The sequence below is a fragment of the Nicrophorus vespilloides genome, unplaced genomic scaffold, assembly GCF_001412225.1.
Source record: "Nicrophorus vespilloides isolate i.1.1-1 unplaced genomic scaffold, Nicve_v1.0, whole genome shotgun sequence".
Taxonomy (NCBI): domain Eukaryota; kingdom Metazoa; phylum Arthropoda; class Insecta; order Coleoptera; family Silphidae; genus Nicrophorus; species Nicrophorus vespilloides.
Window position 1 is genome coordinate 227,496 of NW_017100089.1, and position 22,052 is coordinate 249,547.

At 31.8% G+C, this 22,052-nt stretch overlaps 4 protein-coding genes across 4 annotated transcripts; all 4 read right to left on the reverse strand.

Annotated features, from left to right (window-relative positions):
* Nucleotides 1–1,102: 1,102 nt before the first annotated feature.
* Nucleotides 1,103–1,686, reverse strand: LOC108567513 (longitudinals lacking protein, isoforms J/P/Q/S/Z-like). The gene is made up of 2 exons (XM_017928025.1): nucleotides 1,665–1,686; nucleotides 1,103–1,525 (listed from the first exon to the last, which is right to left on the reverse strand). Exon 2 carries the CDS (start codon nucleotides 1,515–1,517, stop codon nucleotides 1,296–1,298), a length of 222 nt encoding a protein of 73 aa, XP_017783514.1. The 5' UTR covers nucleotides 1,518–1,525; nucleotides 1,665–1,686; the 3' UTR covers nucleotides 1,103–1,295.
* A 7,604-nt stretch (nucleotides 1,687–9,290) lies between these two features.
* On the reverse strand, nucleotides 9,291–17,600 carry LOC108567495 (zinc finger protein 425-like). The gene is made up of 7 exons (XM_017927990.1): nucleotides 17,414–17,600; nucleotides 17,026–17,178; nucleotides 15,849–15,950; nucleotides 15,424–15,609; nucleotides 13,662–13,772; nucleotides 11,764–11,880; nucleotides 9,291–9,490 (listed from the first exon to the last, which is right to left on the reverse strand). Exons 1-7 carry the CDS (start codon nucleotides 17,598–17,600, stop codon nucleotides 9,291–9,293), a joined length of 1,056 nt encoding a protein of 351 aa, XP_017783479.1.
* Nucleotides 17,601–17,749: 149 nt separating this feature from the next.
* On the reverse strand, nucleotides 17,750–18,630 carry LOC108567496 (gastrula zinc finger protein XlCGF44.2-like). Its single transcript, XM_017927991.1, has 3 exons — nucleotides 18,527–18,630; nucleotides 18,111–18,313; nucleotides 17,750–17,904 (listed from the first exon to the last, which is right to left on the reverse strand). The coding sequence occupies exons 1-3, from the start codon at nucleotides 18,628–18,630 to the stop codon at nucleotides 17,750–17,752; spliced, it is 462 nt and encodes a 153-aa protein (XP_017783480.1).
* Nucleotides 18,631–18,882: 252 nt separating this feature from the next.
* LOC108567497 (zinc finger protein 425-like) lies at nucleotides 18,883–19,898 on the reverse strand. The gene is made up of 4 exons (XM_017927992.1): nucleotides 19,847–19,898; nucleotides 19,688–19,765; nucleotides 19,367–19,492; nucleotides 18,883–19,079 (listed from the first exon to the last, which is right to left on the reverse strand). Exons 1-4 carry the CDS (start codon nucleotides 19,896–19,898, stop codon nucleotides 18,883–18,885), a joined length of 453 nt encoding a protein of 150 aa, XP_017783481.1.
* Nucleotides 19,899–22,052: the final 2,154 nt, after the last annotated feature.

Here is a 22,052-nt window from a genome sequence, read left to right on the forward strand (position 1 = left end):
AAAAAACTATAACCTTTTACAGAAACTTCATTGACAATAATTTGAAATAAAAAATTGCACAAAAGTAATACTCACCACAATCACCATCACTTTACGTCTAGTAGTCGTTTTATAACATTGTTGATAATTTTTATTAGTCACATTATTTCAAATCTCACTTAATTATACACAAATACTCCAAAGAAGAAAAAAAACACACAACTACATAACCAACAATCTGAAGGTTGCAATGACAGTTGCCACATTCACTTTTAGGTTAGTTGAGTAACTAAAAATTCAAATTTTGAAAAACTTTGCAGATTTCTACAAACCCGATGATCTACTAAAATGTTTACAAATGTTTACATTATTGAACATTTTTAACAGTCACATTATTTCAATTCTCACTTAATTATACGCAAGTACTTCAAAGAAAAAAAAACACACAATTACATAACCAACCATCTGAACGTTGCAATGACAGTTGCCACATTTACTTTTAGGTTAGTTGAGTAACTAAAAATTAAAATTTTGAAAAACTTTGCAGATTTCTACAAATCCGATAATCTATTAAAATGTTTACAAAGTGCACACAATACGTATTTGAAAGTTATAAACAACACTTAAATATACATTATTCAGTTATATTTTGATAGGTTAGGTTGGACATTTTCTTCATTCCTTTGTCGCTTATCTGCACCAGTCATGTTTACTAATCCTAAGTAAACAAACAAATGTTAAACTGCATTTATCATTATTTTTGTATTTACAGAAATATAATTCAAGGTAAACTACCAGAGATTAATTTATTCGGGTTCTGGTAGATATTACTTGAAATCCAGATTAAGCTAAATGAAAAAAAAAAATATTGATGTAAAAAAAATATAATTACATAAATAATCAAAAGTGTCAAAAAAGGATTATTATACAAATTATATGATTTATGCACGGTTTTGACGTTTGACACTGATAGGAGTGTCAATGTTTATATAATTTAAGAGACATTAGGACAAAAAGACATTAGGTCTTTAGACTGTTGATGTTATTAAGTTAGTAACAATTTCAACTTCTATTATCGTGAAAGACATAAAAGCCTTTGGTTATTATAAAAAGAAGATATAATTAATAGAAAGGGGAGGAAATAAATTAGTAACGGTATATCATCTAACAAGTCATATATTTGTTATCATTCTCATTACCTTTGGACAAGTAAAAAAAAACAAACTAAATATTAATACGCAAAATAAATATAAAAAAATAAATCTTCTTTTAATTTCCACTGAGAAGTATCAATCTGACAAGTGGTGTTATTTGTTTTAACAAATGATCGACGGATGTGGCGAAACGATGTTACTTTCAGAACGGAGGACGTGCTTGAGCCTCATGTGCTGCTTGACGTTGTTGTGTCTCTTCGACTTGTAAGGACATCCGGGAATCGAGCAGCTGAACCTCTTCGGTTTCCCGCAATCGAACGTCGTGTGGTTGTAAAGCGAGGCCGCGTGTCTGTAAATCTTGTGGCATGAGTTGCAGCTGTACATCCTTAATCCTAAAAGCAAAAGAGAAGAAAAACGAATGGATGTGAATGAAAATGTACGAGGCGCGCTACATCAACATCTCAACAGTACGAACAAAAGAAAATAAATCAATAACAAAAAAAATAATAATAATACAGTAGTAACACATACAGAAGTTTTGAAAGAGAGAGGATAGAGTTGCGGCGGTGGCGAAGAAGAAATTATTAAAAAAAAATGAAGAAAAGAAAATCGTTGCGTTTACTTTTTGATATTTCTTTCTTTTTTTGTGTGTTGTTGTTGTTATTGAAAAATCGAGTGCCTCCTGTGGACCATCGTGTAATGCTGTTTCAAGCTCGACTTCCGCTTTGTCATGTAACCGCAATGGAACTCGCAGATGAATTGCGGCAGTTTTCCGCACTCGAACGTTCGATGATTGTAGAGGGACGCCTTGTGCTTGTACCGTCTGGGACACGTGTGGCAGCCGTAAATTTTCCCGTCACCTAAAAAATAGGCAATTGTTATTTGCGAACCGACTGCAAACCGATGCTCATTTAAAAGCTAACCATAACCATAACTTATTATTCATTTTTTTTTGTTTTGTTTTGGTTATTTACGAACAAACAAAATAAACGGAGTTTTAGTTTACTTGAAGCGATTGCGGTAGTTAATATGATTATTGTACATTTAAGCTGAGTGTGCTTAGGAGGATTATCGAGGATTCGAGACGAACAACGTTGATTTCGTTCAAGGAGTTATTTCCATCACCTAGCAACGAACAGTAACATTCGGGACAGATGTACCAAAAACAAAACAAAATTACAAAAAAAAAACTGTTTTCGAAAATAAAATAACATTCGACCGTATTGGTCATTACCCAAAAACAAAATCCTTATTCTAGATATATTAATTTACACATATTAATCGAATTTTGACAGTTGTCGCGAAATGACAGCTGTCACAATGCGTCAAAACACTTATATTATAAACAAATAGGTTGAAAAAACGCCGCTCTATACTACAGACTATATATGTAGAGCGGTGGCAATCGCAAGCCCGACAACCGAATTCCCGTCTATCGAAATCCCGGCTGGCTCAAAATCTCAACGTTCGAAATCCCGACTATGACAAAATTCCGACTACCATAATCCCGACAATCAAAATCCCGTCTATATCGAAATCCCGACAGTGTCTTTTATTATTATAAATTTCTACAATAACATTTTTTTATAGTAGTCGGCATTTCGATATAGTCGGGATTTTGATTGTCGAAATTATGGTAGTTAGGATTCCGATATAGTCGGGATTTTGATTGTCGGGATTATGTTAGTCGGGATTTTGACAAAGTCGGGATTTCGAACGTTGGGATTTTGAGCCAGCCGGGATTTCGATATACTCGGGATTTTGATTGTCGGAATTATGGTAGTCAGGATTTCGATATAGTCGGGATTTTGATTGTCGGGATTATGTTAGTCGGGATTTTGACAAAGTCGGGATTTCAAGCGTCGAGACTTTAATACAGTCGGCATTTCGATACAGTCGGGATTTCGAACGTCGGGATTTCAATAGTCGGCCTTTCGGTTGTCGGGCTTGCGATATGTAGAGCAGGGTTTCAAAAACTTTCTTTCCAACTGACCACTTCGTAAATCCTGAAATTTTCACTGAAAACCTTGTTTATTTTGTAGGCTAGGTAAAATAACACATAATCAATAACATTTAAAAAGAAATTGAGAAAAAATCATTCAATATTTACTTAGTAATTATTTCATTCCAGGGTTTCACTGAACACATTAACTTTCCACAAGTGATCCGCAAAAAATAGTTTGGGAAACCCTGCTGTAGAGAATAATTTTACAATTCAATCATAAAGCAAAACAAATCTAAAAAGAAATACATGAATCAATTTAATAGAAATAATCACATTATTTCTTTATAAACCTAAATCTATTTTATAATTTGAATTACATAATTTTGAATGGAAGCGATCAGACGATGATAACCTTCATAGAGTTAAATAAATGCTTCAGGTTCACGTTTGAAATACGCTTCGATTTGTGCGAGCATCTGGGAATTGAGCACGAGAAAATCTTCTGTTTTCCGCAGTCAAAGTTCATGTGCTTGTAGACAGATCTTGCAGCTGTAAATCTTCTGCTCTAAAACAGAACGGATTTTATTTGTAAACTGATTGTGGCGACGAGAAAACGTATACTCGTTTATTTTAATCAAATAAAATATTTATTTTTTTTATATATGGTTTTTTCTTTATTGAAAATCATTAATCTAAAATCCTAAGCATAAAAAATGTGTCAACGAGTTAATAAAAACTTCTGTTTATATGATGTAACATATTCAAATGTGTACAATAATTTAAGAAGCAGATGATACAAAAATAAGTTCGAAATGAGAAAAGTTAAATTCTCTTATTAGTAATATTTTGTAAGTAACAAACGTATCAATAATTAAGCATATTGAATGCACAACAACTTTTTGAAAAATTAAATTTATTCTAGTGTCTTTACACTAGAAATAGTGTTCTGAAGAAAAAGAAGTACTGTTTTTGTTTTTTTGTTTTGAACAGTTGGGTTCATGTTTCCGTTTCTCAGCGACAAACGATCCATCGGTGACGGACGTCCAGATCCTTGCTTTGCAACCTCTGCTTTTATTCTTGCAACGCCAAAACTGTATGAAACCTTTCTTGTTGATCTTGTCTTTGACATAGAAATGTCCGTTCCTGAAATACTTTTCCTCTCCTCTTTCGCTCAGATATTTTGGATGGACGAGCTCTGTTGAATAGAAACAAAAACAAAAAAATGTAAATTAAAAAAAAATAATAATAATAAAATTATTTCAAACAAAATCAAATATTTCTATATTACTATGTTTAAATACAAATTCTAGTTCGGTGCCATTTTTCAGTTGTTGGGACGTAAATAATATAACTATACGTAATTTGCAATTTGTTTATTTTGACAAATTTATTTAGATATTTCCTGCAGAAAATGTTATAGAACGTAGTTATAGAATACAAAACAAAAGAATCCTAAAACAGATATAGTATAGATAACGATTATAATTGTTTGCATACATACCTTTTAGTTATTTTACACGTTTGTATCTGTAAGAAAGAAAACATTAATTGTGTAATAAATCAACTAAATAACAGTAGAAAATGCAAAATATTGTCAATTTTTTATCGCAATTCACACAGACTACATCCGATGCATACAATAAGTTGATAATCAACCAGCAACTTATGCTTGTAGCAAGTGGAAGCTAGATTACGACACTGCAGCATCTAAGTGTTAAATAAATACTATTAAGTACACTGTCTTTAATCTAGACTCTTCCATAAAACCCACTAGGACTCCAGTGTCCAGATATATTCCATCCCGGGACACGACAGATTTTCTTCATTACTGCAAGTAACTACTTTATATTATTAACAATTTTCTAATATAATTATCATTACATAGAACAATTGCATTCTGAGTACTTCTTAAGAACATAAACAATCAACAATGGAAGCGATCAGATGGAGATATGCTTCATATAGTTAAGTACAGTGAAACCTCGCTTAACGGGTTGAATCCGTTCCAAAATTTGCGGATTTTTACTCGTATAGTGACACACGTTTTCCCATATAAACCAATGTAAATTACGATAATGCGTTCCATTCCGGAGAAAAAAAGTATAACTTGGTCTCGAGTTTTATTCGGAGACATTCCAGTGTTATTAAATTTTGTACAAAAATCACAAATAACATTTTGTGATCACAAGTTTGGAAATTTTGTGATCACAAACAACACTAAGATGCAACTGGAATGACCACTAACACTAGGAACTGTTTTCCAATTCACACACGGTGAAGTGAGTTTATATTTGTTTATATTACTTGTATCAATTTGGGGACTTGGTGTTTAGGGACAATACATTTGTGTTTTGCATTTACAGCAAACACAAATTATATTTGCACACAAGTTTTCAAAATCGTCACTCGTTAAGCGAGTCATTTTTCTTACAATTCATTTTGCTCGTTAAGCGAAATGCTTGTTATCCGAAGTGCTCACGTACTGCCTCACGTTGGAAACACATTTCAATTTGTACGATCATCCGGAAATCGAGCACGAGAAACTCTTCGGTTTTCCACAATCAAAGTTCATTCTGTTCACTTCTTGCAGCTGTAAATCTTCGGCTCTAAAACAGAACGGATTATATTTGTAAGCAGTTTGTTGAAAACATATACTTGTTCATTTGAATCAAAGAAAATCAGTAAAAAAAATATGTTTTTTTTTATATAGTTTTTTTTTTCTTTATTGAAAATCATTAATCTTTTCCCATGAAAAATCCTAAGCATAAAAAATGAGTCAACGAGTTAATAAATACTTCTGTTTATATGATGTAACATATTTCAAATGTGTACAATAGAATTTAAGAAGCAGATGATACAAAAATAAGTTCAAAATGAGAAAAGTTAAATTCTCTTATTAGTAAGTAAGTAACAAACGTATCAATCATTAAGCATATTAAATGCTCAACAACTTTTTGAAAAATTAAATTTATATGTAATTATTCTATCGTATTTTCCTTATAGTTGGCTATAGAAAAATATCTATTTCTTAGTTTTGTTAACTTTCGTGTCGATCCATTTCAAGAACAGTTGGGTTTGTGTTCCCGTTTTTCAGCGATAAACGATCCATCAGTGACGGACGTCCAGATTCTCGCTTTGCAACCTCTGTTTTTATTCTTGCAACGCCAAAACTGTATGAAACCTTCCTTGTTGATCTTGTCTTTGACATAGAAATATCCATTTCTGAAATACTTTTCCTCTCCTCTTTCGCTCAGATATTTTGGATGGACGATCTCTGTTGAATAGAAACAAAAACAAAAAACGTAAATTTAAAAAAATAAATAAATAAAAAAATAACTAATTCTAGTTTGGTACTAATTTTCAGTTGTCGGGGACGTAAATAAAATTAATAATCGTAATTTGAAATTTGTTTATTGTGACAAATTTGTTTAGATATTTTCTACAGAAAAGGTTATTAAGGTTAAAGAAAACAAAAATATCCTAAAAAAAGATTTAGTATAGATAAAGATTATAATTGTTTGTATACATACCTTTTATTTATTTTGCACGTTAGTGACTGTACACGAAAATTGGAAACGATTAATAAAGAAAACATTAATTGTTTAATGTAAATCAACTAAATAACAGCACAAAATGCACAATGTTGCCAATTTTTTCATTCGTTACATAAAATAAGGTAATAATCTATATTTTTGTGATAAAAAGGATTTTCTTCTTCACTACTTTAAAAGAAATTACTTTATATTATTAACAATTTTCTAATATAATTATCATTACATACAACATTTGCATTCAGAATACTTCTTAAGAACATAAATAATCAACAATTACATACAATTATATTGCGATTTTTGTATTTCACTTACATTTCTGTTTCTGCTCTCAAATCCATTATTAATCAATGCAAGAGTTTCGAACGTACGATAAGTAACGAATTTATAATTGGTAAAATTCGTGCACAATAACATTAAGAAACACATTTTTTGCAACATATTTATGTTGATACACTTTTTCACACAGCTATTTCAACGTTTTCACTTTATAAATTCTTCTTGATTAAAAAAACAAACATATTGAGTTTTAAATCAATCACTGTCACTTTCAATAATTAGCAACTTTCTATTGAAATGTTTATAACCTTATTTCTAGCACCAACATTTTAAGTTGGTTACTTTTATAGGTTGGAATATCAGACAAAACGGTTAGTCAATTGTCAAACTCAGTAAATGTCACTTTTTTACTTGTGAAAAACGGTATCGTTTAATTGTAACTTCTTTTTGGAACAACGTAGAAAAGAAGTTGATAGTTGGTTAAATTATAATTAACATACAATTGAAACAAAACATTGAAAAATGTCATATTTACGAAACAATTGCTTTCCACTTAACAACTTGACAACAATACACAAGCACTTCACTTCCTCTTTGGCTTCGTTCATCACAAACAAACAAAAAAACACTAAGTATTATCAGTTTTAATCACGAAGTGGCGTATAGAGAATAGACATAGCATTCATGTCCATACAATTCTGACTGCACTTTTGTCCCTTCTACTCCGAAGTAGTCGGAACGCATGCGTGTTCTTGACAATGCGAAGACAATGGCATTTGGCGCGTGTAGACAATCTTGTGCCGCTCAAACGCATAGACAATCGTGTTTGGTTGTTCACGTGCTCGGACATATTATTTTCACTTGAATGAATGAGACAGCTGAACCGAGTGTTACGCGACGAGTAGGCGACGGTCAACTGGGAAATTTCTAAAAATTGTTTTTTTTCTGAGTATCTGTCACCCATTTGGCAGGTAACCAGCTGACCGTCTCCTAGCAATACAACTTAACCATATTAATAGCAATACACTACTACGGTCTAGTTTTAACTTCGTTGAGTTGGAAAACTGGATAAAATAACTAGTCCGTTGCCAAATGTAAAAAAGTCAAATTAATGAAAATGAATATTTGTTTTTACTTAAAAGAATGTATGCAGTGACATTCAATCAGAGTGCCAGTATCTTAAGATGAAATATCTCTAGGATTAATACAAAAAAAAGTCTTCTGTTTGTATTGTACCCTATTATACTTAAAACTCCTTTTCTAGTGTGTTAGGGCAGAACAAAGTTACTTTTTCTAGATCTTCTTGTTCCATAGTAATTTTTAAAGCTTCTATAGAATAATTTGGATACAATCATAATAATATTTGTCCAGATAACTTAATGATTTTACCCTTCGAAACTAGTAGAAGAAATACACTAGACTTCTTGTCTAGTTTAGTAGTCATGAATAAGACTTAATTCCTTCCCTATTTTCTGTTTGCTTCATAAAACTTATTATTTAACAATATTCTCGTTTTATACCAGAGATTTCTTAATGAAATAATTAATATATTCTTATATTTTAAGTCTTGTTTTCGAATGATATAAATTAAAAAAAAAAGATTTCTTCCATTCCTGTACTCAAATCCACAGCTGATCTAAAACTAAAAAAAAACAATTAATATTAATTATAACTAATACAGTCAATCAATGCATGGATCTTCGGTTGGAAAGTTAAGGAGCAATAGAAATGAGCAAAATCGATTAATACTATTTATTACTTATTTAAAAAAATCGGATGCCCTTTGTGTACCATGATGTAGTGCTGCTTGAGGCTGGCCTTCCTCTTCGTCATGTAACCGCATTGAAAGGCGCAGAAGAACTGCGGAAGCTTTCCGCACTCGAACGTCCGGTGGTTATACAGAGAGGCCTTGTGCTTGTACCGTCTGGAACACCTGTCGCACGGGTAGATCTTTCCGTCGCCTAAAACCAAAAAGAGAAAAAGAACGAAAATAGCCACGGTCATTATTTCTGAATCTTGAGTAGCGGGAGTTTTAGTGGAGGCGACACAAAGAGTTTAGTTTATTGTGGATGAAAGAAACTGATGAAACGGACTGTTCTTTTTTTTATTAATTTAAATATAAAATTACAAAAAAAGAAAAAAATAACATCCTTAGGAATTATTTATTTGTTCTTCTCGCGTTATAATTGATAACGGATCCAGTTGAATATATGTAGAATAAGTTGGGAAGAAAGCTTTCCTATGGTAAAAAAAATATACAGTATGTGCAGAGTTCTACTTAAGAATTAGATGCGTCGGTCTTGTGACGCGAATTTGGGGGGTTTGGGGTTGATGATACATAAGGTTTATATACTGATTTGAGGCTCTGAAATTGAACGTAATCTAATTTACGTTGGTGTTGTAAATTCTGTGCTTCGACGAGGACATGTGGTAAGCCAGATGATGCTTGAGCTTGGCCTTGTACGTGCAGTTTCTGTACGGGCATGGGAAGCTCCTGCCCAGCTCGCACTCGAATCGCACGTGCCTCATCTGCGTCGATTTGTCCATGCAGGGGATGCTGCAGTTCGGGCACGGATAATTCCCTAAAACCGAGCAAGAAAAAAAACACCAACCATTAGCATCCTATCTATCAGATTGACCCGAAGATCTTAGAGAGCAACCTCTTTGCTATCTCGCGACGTCAAAGATTCAGATTAAATGGGTATGGTAGTAGTAGTAATAGTAGTAGTAATAGCATACAAATAAGTGAGAATAAACTGGACGAGAGAGCGTATTCTTTTTGTTTGTTGTTTGTTGTCAAAAATAGAACGAACTTTTCATTTTTATTCAAAGAGACTCAGAGAAGAAATAAAAAAAAAAGAGAATAGAATTTCTTTTTGTAATAAATGTTTTCAAAATAAAAAATAATCTCATGTTGCGCTTCCGTCGTCAGCGATTTGTCAGAGGAGGATCTGTTTCCTGCATTCGATCGAGTGTCTGTGTCTGCTTTGTCTGTGCCGGTATCTCTTCGGGCAATATGGACACTTGTAATGCGGACCTGCAACCAACACGCAAAGATTTACCAACAACGCTCGCCGTTCTTTAAAGTTTTTTTTTTTTTTCGCAAGCTTTAATACCCAGCACCGAGAGAGAATAGGAAGAAACAGTGTGTGTGTGTCAACATGTTAAAACAGTTTATTAATAACAATATTTATATTTCTTCTTCGTCTTTAATTTGTTGTTGATTGTCGATTGCTGCTGCAAATATCACCTCAGATTATGATCTCCACACCTGAAAGAATAATTACAAATTAGTATAAATCTGCAAAAATATCGATGTATTTCATTATCAGTGCAAATTATATACTCATCTTTACAGGTTTTCACCTTTTTTTTTCCTAAGGCACACTTGAATTTATATGCTTTGGACTTCAATTTTCGCGGCACACCTAGATCCTTAGATTCTTAGACTGTTTCACAAAACCTTCAATTTCTCGAAACATACGTTTTGAGAATTAACGAAATTCAGATAATTGATAATTACATGATATTCAAAGTTCGTTTTTCATCAAGAAAGATATTTTCTTAAATTGAAGAATGTTGTTGTATTCTACCATTTACCACTCGTGGAAAGTCACATGTCTGTTAATCTCGTTAAATGGACATGCAGCTGGTAGAAGATGTACGTCGATATTGTTGATATGAATGTGGTGAAGACATTAAGTAGATGTTAAAGAAGGTCTTAGATGTGTTGCAAGAGGAAGATGTTATAAAAGGTGAGGGAGGTTGCAAGATATAGATGGAGATAATGTGATAGGAAGAGGAAGGACAACTTCAGTTTGTAGGAATGGAAGAAGAGTGTACTCACTAAGTTTTTTTTTTAATTTTCAAACCGGACTATAGTGAATACGTATTGATTGAATCCGTACTATGCGAGGTATTGATGTATTCATTATCTGCTTTAACAATTTTCAAAAAGATCTGTTTTTTTTCTTCAATATTACCGCAATATTTACAACTTCAGATAATGTTAATTAATATAAGATTAGACAATATCCCAAAATTTTATGTTCTTTTTCTTTGATTCATGATTCATTGATTTCACAAATATCTGCACGTGCAAGTTTTAAATTATTATTTATTACAAATCTTTCTGTGAAACCAATTTATACCATATTTTTGTATTGATTTCCCCAAAAACTTAAATAATTTTCAATTCAAATTTAAAAAAGCATTAATTCACTTACGATTAAATAGTTTTTGATTTATTGCAAATTCGGTGTGCGTCCTTCACGCATAGTTTTGATTCGATCAGTCCGGATTTGTACTTTAACAGTTTGAAAATTTCAAAACAAACTAAATTCGAATTGATGAAAATAAAACAAATTAGTACACGAAAATTGATCGGTGTAAAGAGGCAATAAACGTCTCTTCTTGTCCGTTTTATAAGTTCTCGATTAGTCCGGTTTCAAGCAAGGATATTAGCGAAACTCGCAGCGCAGTGCTATGATTATGCATGGATCTAATGCTTAAAAAACTAATCACTTTTATTTCAACAATTCTCAATTACATTTACGTTTCAAAGACTATTGTACACAATTAACTGTATATTTAATTTTGATAACTATAAAAAAATAAACACTTTTAATAGAAAAATGAGGTAATCAATGGTTTTTTGTTTTTAAATTAGAAAATAATGAATTTGAAGTTAGTGCGTTATATATAAAAAAAAAAACAATTAATGAAAAGTGTACAATTAAGAATATAAAATAAATTATGAAATTTATTTGTGGTAATTTTATTTATTTTTTAATTCTATTGTGAATTTTTGTCATGTGAACGATCCAATTTCCTTTCCGTTTAGATATAAATTTACATCCTTTGACGGTGCATCCGTATCTGGGCTTCTTTCCGCATTCGAATTTCCTATGGTTCTGCAAACTTCGCAAATGCTTGTAACTGCGGTAACAATTGTCACAGGGAAAACCTGATACTGGAAAAGAGAAAACGGTAAGTGATTATGAACTGAAGAATTGGAGACACGAATCAAAACCAATAAAAAACAAATAGGTTCATTTATTATAAACCAAAACCTAAAATTAAGCAGATTTATGAAAAAATATGAAAAATCGACACGAAATTTGCGACACAATATGAAATCAACAATAATTGTGATTGTTAACTTCAATTTTTTCTAATTAATTTCATTTTATTGCAATAAGGACATATGTTTTATAAAAACCTGAAATTAAGCAAAATTATTGAAAAATCATGAAAAAATATGAAATCAACAATATTTTTTGTTGATAACTTCAATTTTCTATAAATAATTTTTTGTAATTGTAAGGAAATTTTTTCTTACAAATTATGAAAAATCGTCAAGGAATTTATGGAATAATATGAAAACAACAATATTTTTTGTTGTTAACTTCAATTTTCTATAAATAATATATTGAAATAAGAACATTTCTTTCTTATTTACACTGAAACTAAACAGAATTTTGAACAAATTATGAAAAATCGTCAAGAAATTTCTGAAACAATATGAAAACAACAATATTTTTTGTTGTTAACTTCAATTTTCTATAAATAATATATTGAAATAAGGACATTTCTTTCTTATTTAGACCGAAAACTAAGCAGAATCATGAGATTTTTTATTATAAAGCTATGAAACTATACAGAATTATGAAAAATAGACATGAAATTTATGAAAAAATATCAACAATATTTTTCACTTTCTATAAATAATTTCATTTCATTCAACATCTGAGATACGAACATTTAACGTAATTTCTTAACTTTTCTTTTTGAACCTTTTTTGTAATTTGAATACTTTGAATTCCATTCACTCGATTTGTAAATATTCTTGTGCATGTTCCTGATATGTCTGATGATGTTTCCTTTCTGTTTGGATTTAATCTGGCAACCTGGAATAGGGCAGGAAAACTCCGGTTCCTTTCCGCACTCATGTCTCTGATGATATAGCAAAGTTTTCTTGTACATGTAAGTTCTGCTGCAAACCTTGCAATAATATAAATTATCTAAAACAGAAAAGAAAAAAATCATTTTACGAGCACGATCTGATACTTTTTCTTTATACTGCTAAATACTGAATGGAAACTGACAAATCTACTAGTTTTGTAACAAAAAGATTTGGTTTAAAGGTTTTATACACTAAATATATATAGTATAGATCAGTGTTTCTCAACCTTGTTGTCCCGCAACTAAACACACTTGTTGGTAGTTATAGCAGGTTTATTTTTTTTTTACTTTTTGACAGCTGTCATTTTGAAGTTATGACAGCTGTCATTTCGCTATTCATTAAAAAAAATATTATATAAAATTATACAAACAAATGAAATAAAATATGTTCTACAATTTCATCAAATATTAACTAAAAAAAGATTATTGTTGAAACACCATTTTACAAAATTTCTTTATTCCAACGAAATATATATCACAATATTTGGATTTCTATTATAATCCATATAAAAAATACCAAAAAAAAGAAGCTTTCACATGATATAAGTTTTCTTTAATTAAATGATGTTTTAATAACAAACAAAATTTGTGACTATGAAAATAGTAACCACGGAAACAAAATTGTCATGTATCATAACGATTCTTCAATTGTGGAAAAAAAAGAAAATCAAATACGTTGTAATATGTATTTGTCTAACACTGAATAAGATTTTCAGTTTCAGTAGTTAAAGTCGTGCTTCAAGGACAAGTGTGTCCTCAAGTTCCATTTCCTTTTCGTCTTAAACGTACAGTTGTACTCGGTACAATAGAATTGCGGATCTTTGCCGCACTCGAACTTCAAGTGCGTGAATCTGCTCTGGCTGTGCCTGTACATCTTTCCGCACTTCGGACACGTATAACCTGCAAACATACGAAATGTCAAAATTCACCAAAAAAAACAACGTCATCGTGTCTCTACAAAAAAAAAACGATTGATTTAAACGTTTCATATTTCCGTTTATGGTCATGTGCAGTATCAAAACGGAAATAAGAAAATACACATACTACTTTTAGATGTTAGTAATGCGCATACAGAGTTAACCATCGTTTGACATTGACATGTGTCAGAATGTGACATTTCAATTTGAGTTTTAATGAAGAATACCTAGAACAAAATGGTTGTTAAATTTTGGAAAAATCAGTTTTGGAAGTACTTAACTGTAATGTAGTCGATCTGCAATAAATTTATTATATTTATATAAAATTATAAATTGTGTTACTGAAATAGTTGTACATAATTAAAAAGAAATAACTATAAAACAAAATTAGTTCACTGTATTTAGACGAAGGACCAAGTTTCGCGGGCGAAAGAAGAAATCGTTGGGGTTTCAACATGACAATTTATTACTGCTTACAACCCTTATAAAACTATACTTAAACCTATTCTCTACTAATACTTAACGGATAATACTAATTCTCCCTGCTTAACTCCCCCGAGCTAATCAGAGCTAAGCTTCCTCGACAGCTTCATGGTGTATATTTTACCACTTACAACAGTAATGTAATATATCTAAGGGCGGCTGTAGCCATGTGGCTATGGTCTCCTGTATCACGAAAATCTGATACGAAAGGTCGTTAGTTCGTTTCCCAAAAACAAACAAAATTTGTTGTGGCTTTTAAACTCGAAAGGGGGTAGAAATAGGGCTGAAAGAGATTTATATCAATAAATAAATTGATATAAATTTCTTAAAAAATTATATCTACAAATATACAATTATACCATACAACTTTTACCAGATTCCTGTTTTTATACAATCCAGTTACTCCTAGATATTGGTAATATTCAGAGTTAATCATCTTTTGACATTGACGTATGTCATAAGGAGACACTTCAAAATGAGTAATGAACAAAGATTATATGTTTTTTCAACAGTCCAATTACTTTTAGACATTGGTAACTTTCAAACAAATTCAATTATATTTTGTTACTGACGTATGTCAGAATGTGACACTTGAACGTATAATCTTGGGAATATTTAAGTTTGCGTTTCAACGTCGAATATCTACAACAAAATGTTTATTAAATGTTTGGAAGAAGCAGATTTAATTAAAGCGAAACACTTCTATAGGAAATTTAACTGTTACCAGATTTACTTAGATGAACAGAGTTAATCATCGTTGACGTATGATAAGATTTGACACAAGCTATACATGTGTGTCAGCGATGAACTACTGCAAATTTCGCTATTAAGCATTAGTAGTTGTTCAAAATTTTCAAAAACAACAGTTTATGTTCGATTGTCAATTGTATAGAAAAAGATCACTGTTTACAACTATTCATTATTAATTCATAATATTTAGCTATTAAAAAAAACAATAAAATTATTGTTAATTTCATTAAAGAAGACGGAAACTTAATAATGATAGTGTTTATTAAAATTTGCACCTATTTCTTTCTAAGTTAACATTTAAGTAAGTGTTTAAGTGGATTCCACGTGTTTTCCACGTTCAATCCATTCAATTAATAATTGTCGCTGGATCGTCGCTCATCAACTGCGATTAAGAATGAGACTCGAGGGTTTCTTGATTTTATGTCTGAAAAGCAGATGCTGCTGCAGACAGAACTTCCGTTTGGCCTTGTAAGGACAATCGACGAACGGACAGAAGAACGACGGTGCGACGCCGCACTCGTACCGGACGTGGTTGTTCCTGCTCTTCTTGTTCTTGTACACTTTGCCGCAGTTCCCGCAGACGGCGCCTGCAAAACGAGAAAAAGAAACGAAAAAAATAAAACGTAAAGAAAGCAATCAAACACATAAAAAAAATGTACAGATCATTTAAAAGAACAGAAAGTAATAGAAAGGATATAATGTTCGTTGAAGGTTTATTCAGTGTTAATTATCATTATTATTATACATTATTATGCAAAGTGTTTCCTGATCATGTGCTTCTTCATGTCAAATTTTCTGCCCGTCGTGTAAGTTTTGCAGATATTGCAACGGAATTTTCTCTTTTTGCGACCGCAATCGTACGACATGTGCGCCCTCAACGTTTCAAAATTCTTGTACACTTTTTCGCATTGCGGACATCTGATCTTGCCTGAAACAGGAAGAAGAAAAAAAGCAAATCCAACTTTAGATCATGTCTAGAAAAAACTCGAAGAAAATTAAAAACACACGCAACGTAAAAACGTAGAACTACTCACAAATTTTACTACACCCAAACCTCTTAAACACTGTAAAAAGATAGTGACAAATGTTTGTTTTAAATCAATACTATTCGGATTACAAAATTCTGTAATAATCCAAGAAGATTTCCTTCTTCGATTTTTTAGAGTCTACAATATTGTTTGAGTCGAAAACAAAACAAAATATTGGTATTAAGTTTCAAGAATACATATTTAGTTGTTTAGTTTTAATGAACAGAGTTGCAGTAAGCCTACGACAACCTAAATGCGATCCTGTTAACAATTTCCATATATTTTTTTGAAAACTCAACATTTTATTACGCTTAAAACATGGATAACACTTAATCACTATATATTATAAGAAGGATACCTGTATTTAATCATTTACCTAAAAGAAGTATACAATGTTTAAAAAAAAAATAACTTTTATTCTATAATATTATTGTGTAACATTCATTCATTCGGTCTTCTAAAAACGATAATTTTTATTTTATTTTGTTATGACGCTACTCATCTATAATGGTATAAAATCTGCATTCGATGCATAATAATAATACAATGCAGAAACGCATGATCGCAGCGGTCTTCAAACTGTGTTCGTCTTTGAGTCAAAATCGAAATTTTAAACTTGTTTCGAATAAAAAAAAGTTACAAATTCTTTACTTTTTCGTACACAGATCTTTTAAACAAAGATTATCTGTGAAAAATAATTGTTTTTTCAACAGTATGAATAATAGTAGGCTAGATATGGAATAAAAATAAAATTGTGTGCTTATAAAACAACATCAATGAAGCCTTGTTTTTGACATAATTGCAATACCAGATGCAATAGATGAATTTGAAGACCTCCGCTTTCAATTACAATCTGTCTAAATATTTCGCTGGGCTTTTGAATAATGTTTAATTAACTGTTGATTTAGTTTCAGTGATAAGTTGCGTAGTGAGTTTTGGGTCCGCGTATGCGTTTCGGTGCAATGTTGTGTTTGCGGAACATGTGCACGCCGAGCTGGAATTTCCTGCTGGTCTTGAACTTCCTGCAAATGGGACACGTGATCCGTTTCTCCTTGCCACAGTCGAGGGACATGTGCACCCGAAGACTGTTCTGGTTCTTGTACTTCCTATTGCATTGCAGGCACACGACTAAAATAAGGAAAACGAGCGAATATTAGCTTAGCTTAGCTCTCCGAAATGCTGAAAGAAAATAAACTCTACTAATTTGACTAATTTGTATACACAGGATTGATTATTCAAGTGATATTTTGATGTGTTGAATCTACTCTACTACTTCGTATGAAAAGGATTGGAATGAAACGAAATAAAGCGGTGTTTTCAATTGCGTTTATGCTGTTTGTTTCTTAAGTTCGTTTATTTTTGCTCTTCAGTTTTCTGGGCAGGACAATCGAATGTTTGCGCGACATGTGATTGCCCAATTCGAAGCGTCTGCTGCAGTAGTACTCGCAAACGTCGCAGCTGAATCGGTTCCTCTTGCCGCAATCCTTGCCCAGATGACACCTCAGACTCTCCGCGTTCTTGTACATCTTCGAGCAATTCGGACAGGCCATCTTCTGCGTTCCATCTAAAACAACAAAGAAACCGAATCACGACGCTGCTGCATCTCAGCGCACTCACTCAAAACGCTGCTTCTTATCGGGTGCGGGGAGAGAAAGTGAAACATTTAACAAGCGAATTAAAGCAAAAGGAAAAGTACACTTTATTGGTCGATTTCGAGCGGATCTGGTTTCACGTCGCACGCCACAAACTCGCTGCTGGTCGGTGACTTTACGCAGTGTTTGGCCAAATGGGCGTACAGGATCTTCTTCGTCGAACACACCAAATTGCATTTCGGACAAGACACCTTGGTTCTACCTAAAACAAGAGATTCCACGTGGTCAACAACTGAAAACTGTTTGTTTCATATTATTACAAAGATGAGAGGTTGAGAGGTTTATTTTTTTTTTTGTTCGTAGTTTTAGTAAAGATGGGTGTTGAGAAACGGAGCAAAATTATTTCGTTTTTTATTGTCGAAAACATAATATATATATATTGTCTATAGTAGTCGGAGACATGTTAACAGTAATACGGATTCGATGTGGGATGTCGCTTGAAGAAGTGCTGCTTCAGGTTGTACTTGCGTTTGCTTTGGTAGCTGCAAACGGTGCACGAGTACGTCTTCATTTTGCCGCAGTCGAAGGCCTGATGCACGTGCAGGGTGTTTTCGTTTTTGTACACCTTCAGACACTGCGGACACACACGATTGCCGTCTAAAAAGAAGAAACTGCGGTGAGTACATCACAAAATCACGAACAGTGAACAATCATTAGTTTAAGATTCGAGAGAGAGAAAAAAATAATTGGGTTTCATTCATTCATTCAGCCAAAAAAGTCACGTATTCTCCCATTGATTAATACTTTTGTTAATTATATATTGTTTTAGTTTACATTCGTTTCGAATTAAATTTATTTAGCTTTTATGGAATCTGGCCATGTGCCTTTTCAGCGTGAAGCGTCTCTTAAAGACGCCGTCGCACTCTTTGCACGTGAACCTCGAGCTCGTCATCTCGCAGTCCAAGTTCAAGTGACTGTACAGAGACATCTCTTTGGTGAATTGCCTGTGACATCGATGGCAGCTGAACACCGAAACTGAAACACAGAATACGCATGAGCTTTGCTTATACGCGTGTTTCAGAAAAAAAACATCGATTACAGATTGAAGCGAACGTAAAAAAAAACGAAGAAAGAAGGTTGTTACTACATTCGAATTATAATAACGCGACACGTTTATTTTTGTTTTGTTTATTACACTGCTCTTGTATTATTGCGTTCAATACAAATACATCTTGATTGATTAAAGTATGGACGAATTGGAGACTTTGTGGAAGCCCCTCAGGTGCGTCTTCAGCGCGTACTTCTGGTAGAAAGCCTTCGAGCAGAATTTGCAAACGAATTTCGGTAAGATTCCGCACTCGTACGTTAAATGTCGCTTCATCGTTTTGTGCCATTTGTAAGTGCGGTCGCATTTCGGGCAACGGACTCCACCTGAAACTGAAACATTAAATAAATATTATATACATCAACAAACAAAACCAAGAAAAATACACTTGCAAAATAAACGAATTCAAAGGCTAAAAACGTAACAGAGAGGAAAAAGAGAGCAGTAATCATTGTGTTTTATTAATACATAAAAAAAAGAACATACATATTATTTATTGCTGTGTGTGTAATTTACTCGTTTCTAAATTGTGTTTCTGTAGTTGATATATTTCAGTGCTTCAGCATGATGTGTGTCTTGAGTGAAGACTTCTGGTAGAATCGTTTATCGCAAACTGTACACCTGAATTGCGGCTGCTTGCCGCACTCGTAACGCAGATGCCGTTTGATGGTGTTCTTCCTCAGGTAGAACTTCGGACACTGCGGACACAGATAGTAGTTGTCCCTCATCATGAACTGGTCTAAAACTGAGAACAGACAGAGACATCGACGAATTAGTGAATGCTCCCAAACAGTACGAATCCGACACCAGATTAAGATTTAAAGATAAAGAGCTGAAAAGAAACAAATCGTTTTGGGGGTTTTCAGTAATGAGAATCAAGAAGGTTTTTCTTTTAAAAAACTAAACGTTTTTGTTTATTTTTCATTTGCGATACATTTGCCGTGTTTCTGGTGTCTCGCCAAGCTCTCGCGATGTCTGTAGCGTTTCTGGCAATGCACGCACGAAAATCTCCGCGGAGCTGAAAATCGAAATCAAACAATTAGTTTTTAAAATGTTCGTGTGTTTTTTATTTCTCAATTTGATTCTAATTGTGTTTTACCGTCGCAATAGAACTGGACGTGACGTTTCAGCGCCTTCTCGCTGGAATACATTTTCCAACATTTGAAACATCTCTTATCTAAAACCAAAACAATTCGTACATTAATTACTTAACGTAACAAAACATAGCATAGTTTGAAAATCTAAGAATTCTACTAAAAAAAAAGAAAATTAATCAATTTGCTTAAATAATCCATATAATTAAAGTAATAATGTTTACAACGTTTATTGCACTCATAAATTAATTAACAATTACAAATTAAGTTTTTTCAATTTTAAGGAAAACTTTTCTTATTTTTTTTGTTTGATTTTACATTGCACTATCTAATTGTAAATGAACTAATGATGTAAATCAAACATTCAATCAAAAAGAAGTCTGTAAAAACTATTCAATGATTAATATGTTTTTGATGTCCAGGAAACCTAGAAGAAACCTTATAATAAAGTTTATAGAAAATATTAAGAAATTTTACACAATTATTGTCCAGTATTATCAAGATTTTTTAACCGTTAAGAAAGATTTTAACTTATTCATGTTTCTTTTTTAATTATTCATGTACAAAATGTTACGAAATGTTACATAGTATTGACTTTTAAGTTCAAGAAACCTATAAAACCTTTAAATTTTCTAACTATTACACACAAAAATCTTGTTAAATACACAACTAAAAGTTAAGAAATGTTATACAATAATCAATATATTTTATTGTTCTGTGTTTCCTAGATTATTTTATTAACCTTCAAGAAAACTTTGAACTTTTTCATATTTTTATATTATATCATAAAATAAATTTTATATTATATCATGTATGCTTGATATATTTTGGATGTACAAGAAACCTTTAAATTTTCTAATTATTACAGAAAAAAAGTGTTGTTAAATACACAACTAAAGGTTATATAGAACGTTAAGAAATGTTACACAATCAACTTAACTTTTTCATTTTTTTAATATATCATAATAAAGATCATCTAACTATTCATGTATAAAACGTTATAAAATGTTACATAATTTTGAAGATGTTAAGACTCTTCAGTTAATTTTTATTGTCCTGTATGTTTGAAATCTTTTCTTTGTTACAAAACAATATTTCTTATTGTGAAGTTTTTAATGATTATACAAGAAAGTGTAGTTAAATACGCAACTAAAAGTTATGTAGAACGTTAAGAAATGTTACACAATCAATTCAATTTGTAAACAAAAGTTTATACAGGGTGAGCCAAAAGTCACTTTAGCATTAAAAAATGAACTAACTTGTTTACTTTTAATCATTTTCCTTTTAACAATATACAGATTTGTATAACCCCTAGTTTCCTATTCATAAAGACGAATTTTCTATATCAAATGCTTGCAGTGACTGTTTATTATTCTAAAGAACTTCAAAATTTCACTTTTTCTTTTTGAAAAACTATAAATCTCATAAATTCCGAAAGAGCAATCACCCTGTAACCAAACTTTATGTAATAAAAATACTGAAATATAATTCGAATTTCCTGAATTTCCGAATGATATATAATGCACTAAAGACTACAAAGCAAACAATTAATACTAGAAAAGATACGTATATTATTTCTAATTGTTAAGTTTAAAAAGTCAATAAAATATCAACAACTAATTTTAAGTTTTAAATATACTAAATTAGATTGTCTATGTGACGAATTTATCTTTATTTATGTGCATAACACAAAAATCTTCAATATTTATCAATTGACAATTTACTAATATCTTTCAATGTATTTTTACTCACCAATTACAGTAAATTATTACATTTTGAAGATAAAGACGAGGATATTAAAGAATCTAAGTTTCATATGTTTCCCAAACTTTACCTTCAACGGAACACTTCGTAAATTCTGAAATTTACATCGAAATTTTATTTTGAAGTATAGATAATACACATGATCAAACAAGTTTTTACAAAAATGAGAAAAAGCATTCATTATTTACTTAGTAATTACACTTTAGTTTTTCACGGAACACCTATTAACTTTCCACCAGTGTTTCGCGGAACATAGTTTGAGAAACGCTGCTCTTTAAAACTTGCACCGAATAGGGCATTCGTACGAAAAAGGTAGCGGTTTCTTCGCATTTCGATGGGGAACAAAGGAAGAGTTTTTCTCTGATCGCAAGAGTTTTTCTCTGATCGCAAGAGTTTTTCTCTGAATTTACACCGAAATTTTATTTTGAAAAACACATAATCAATAAA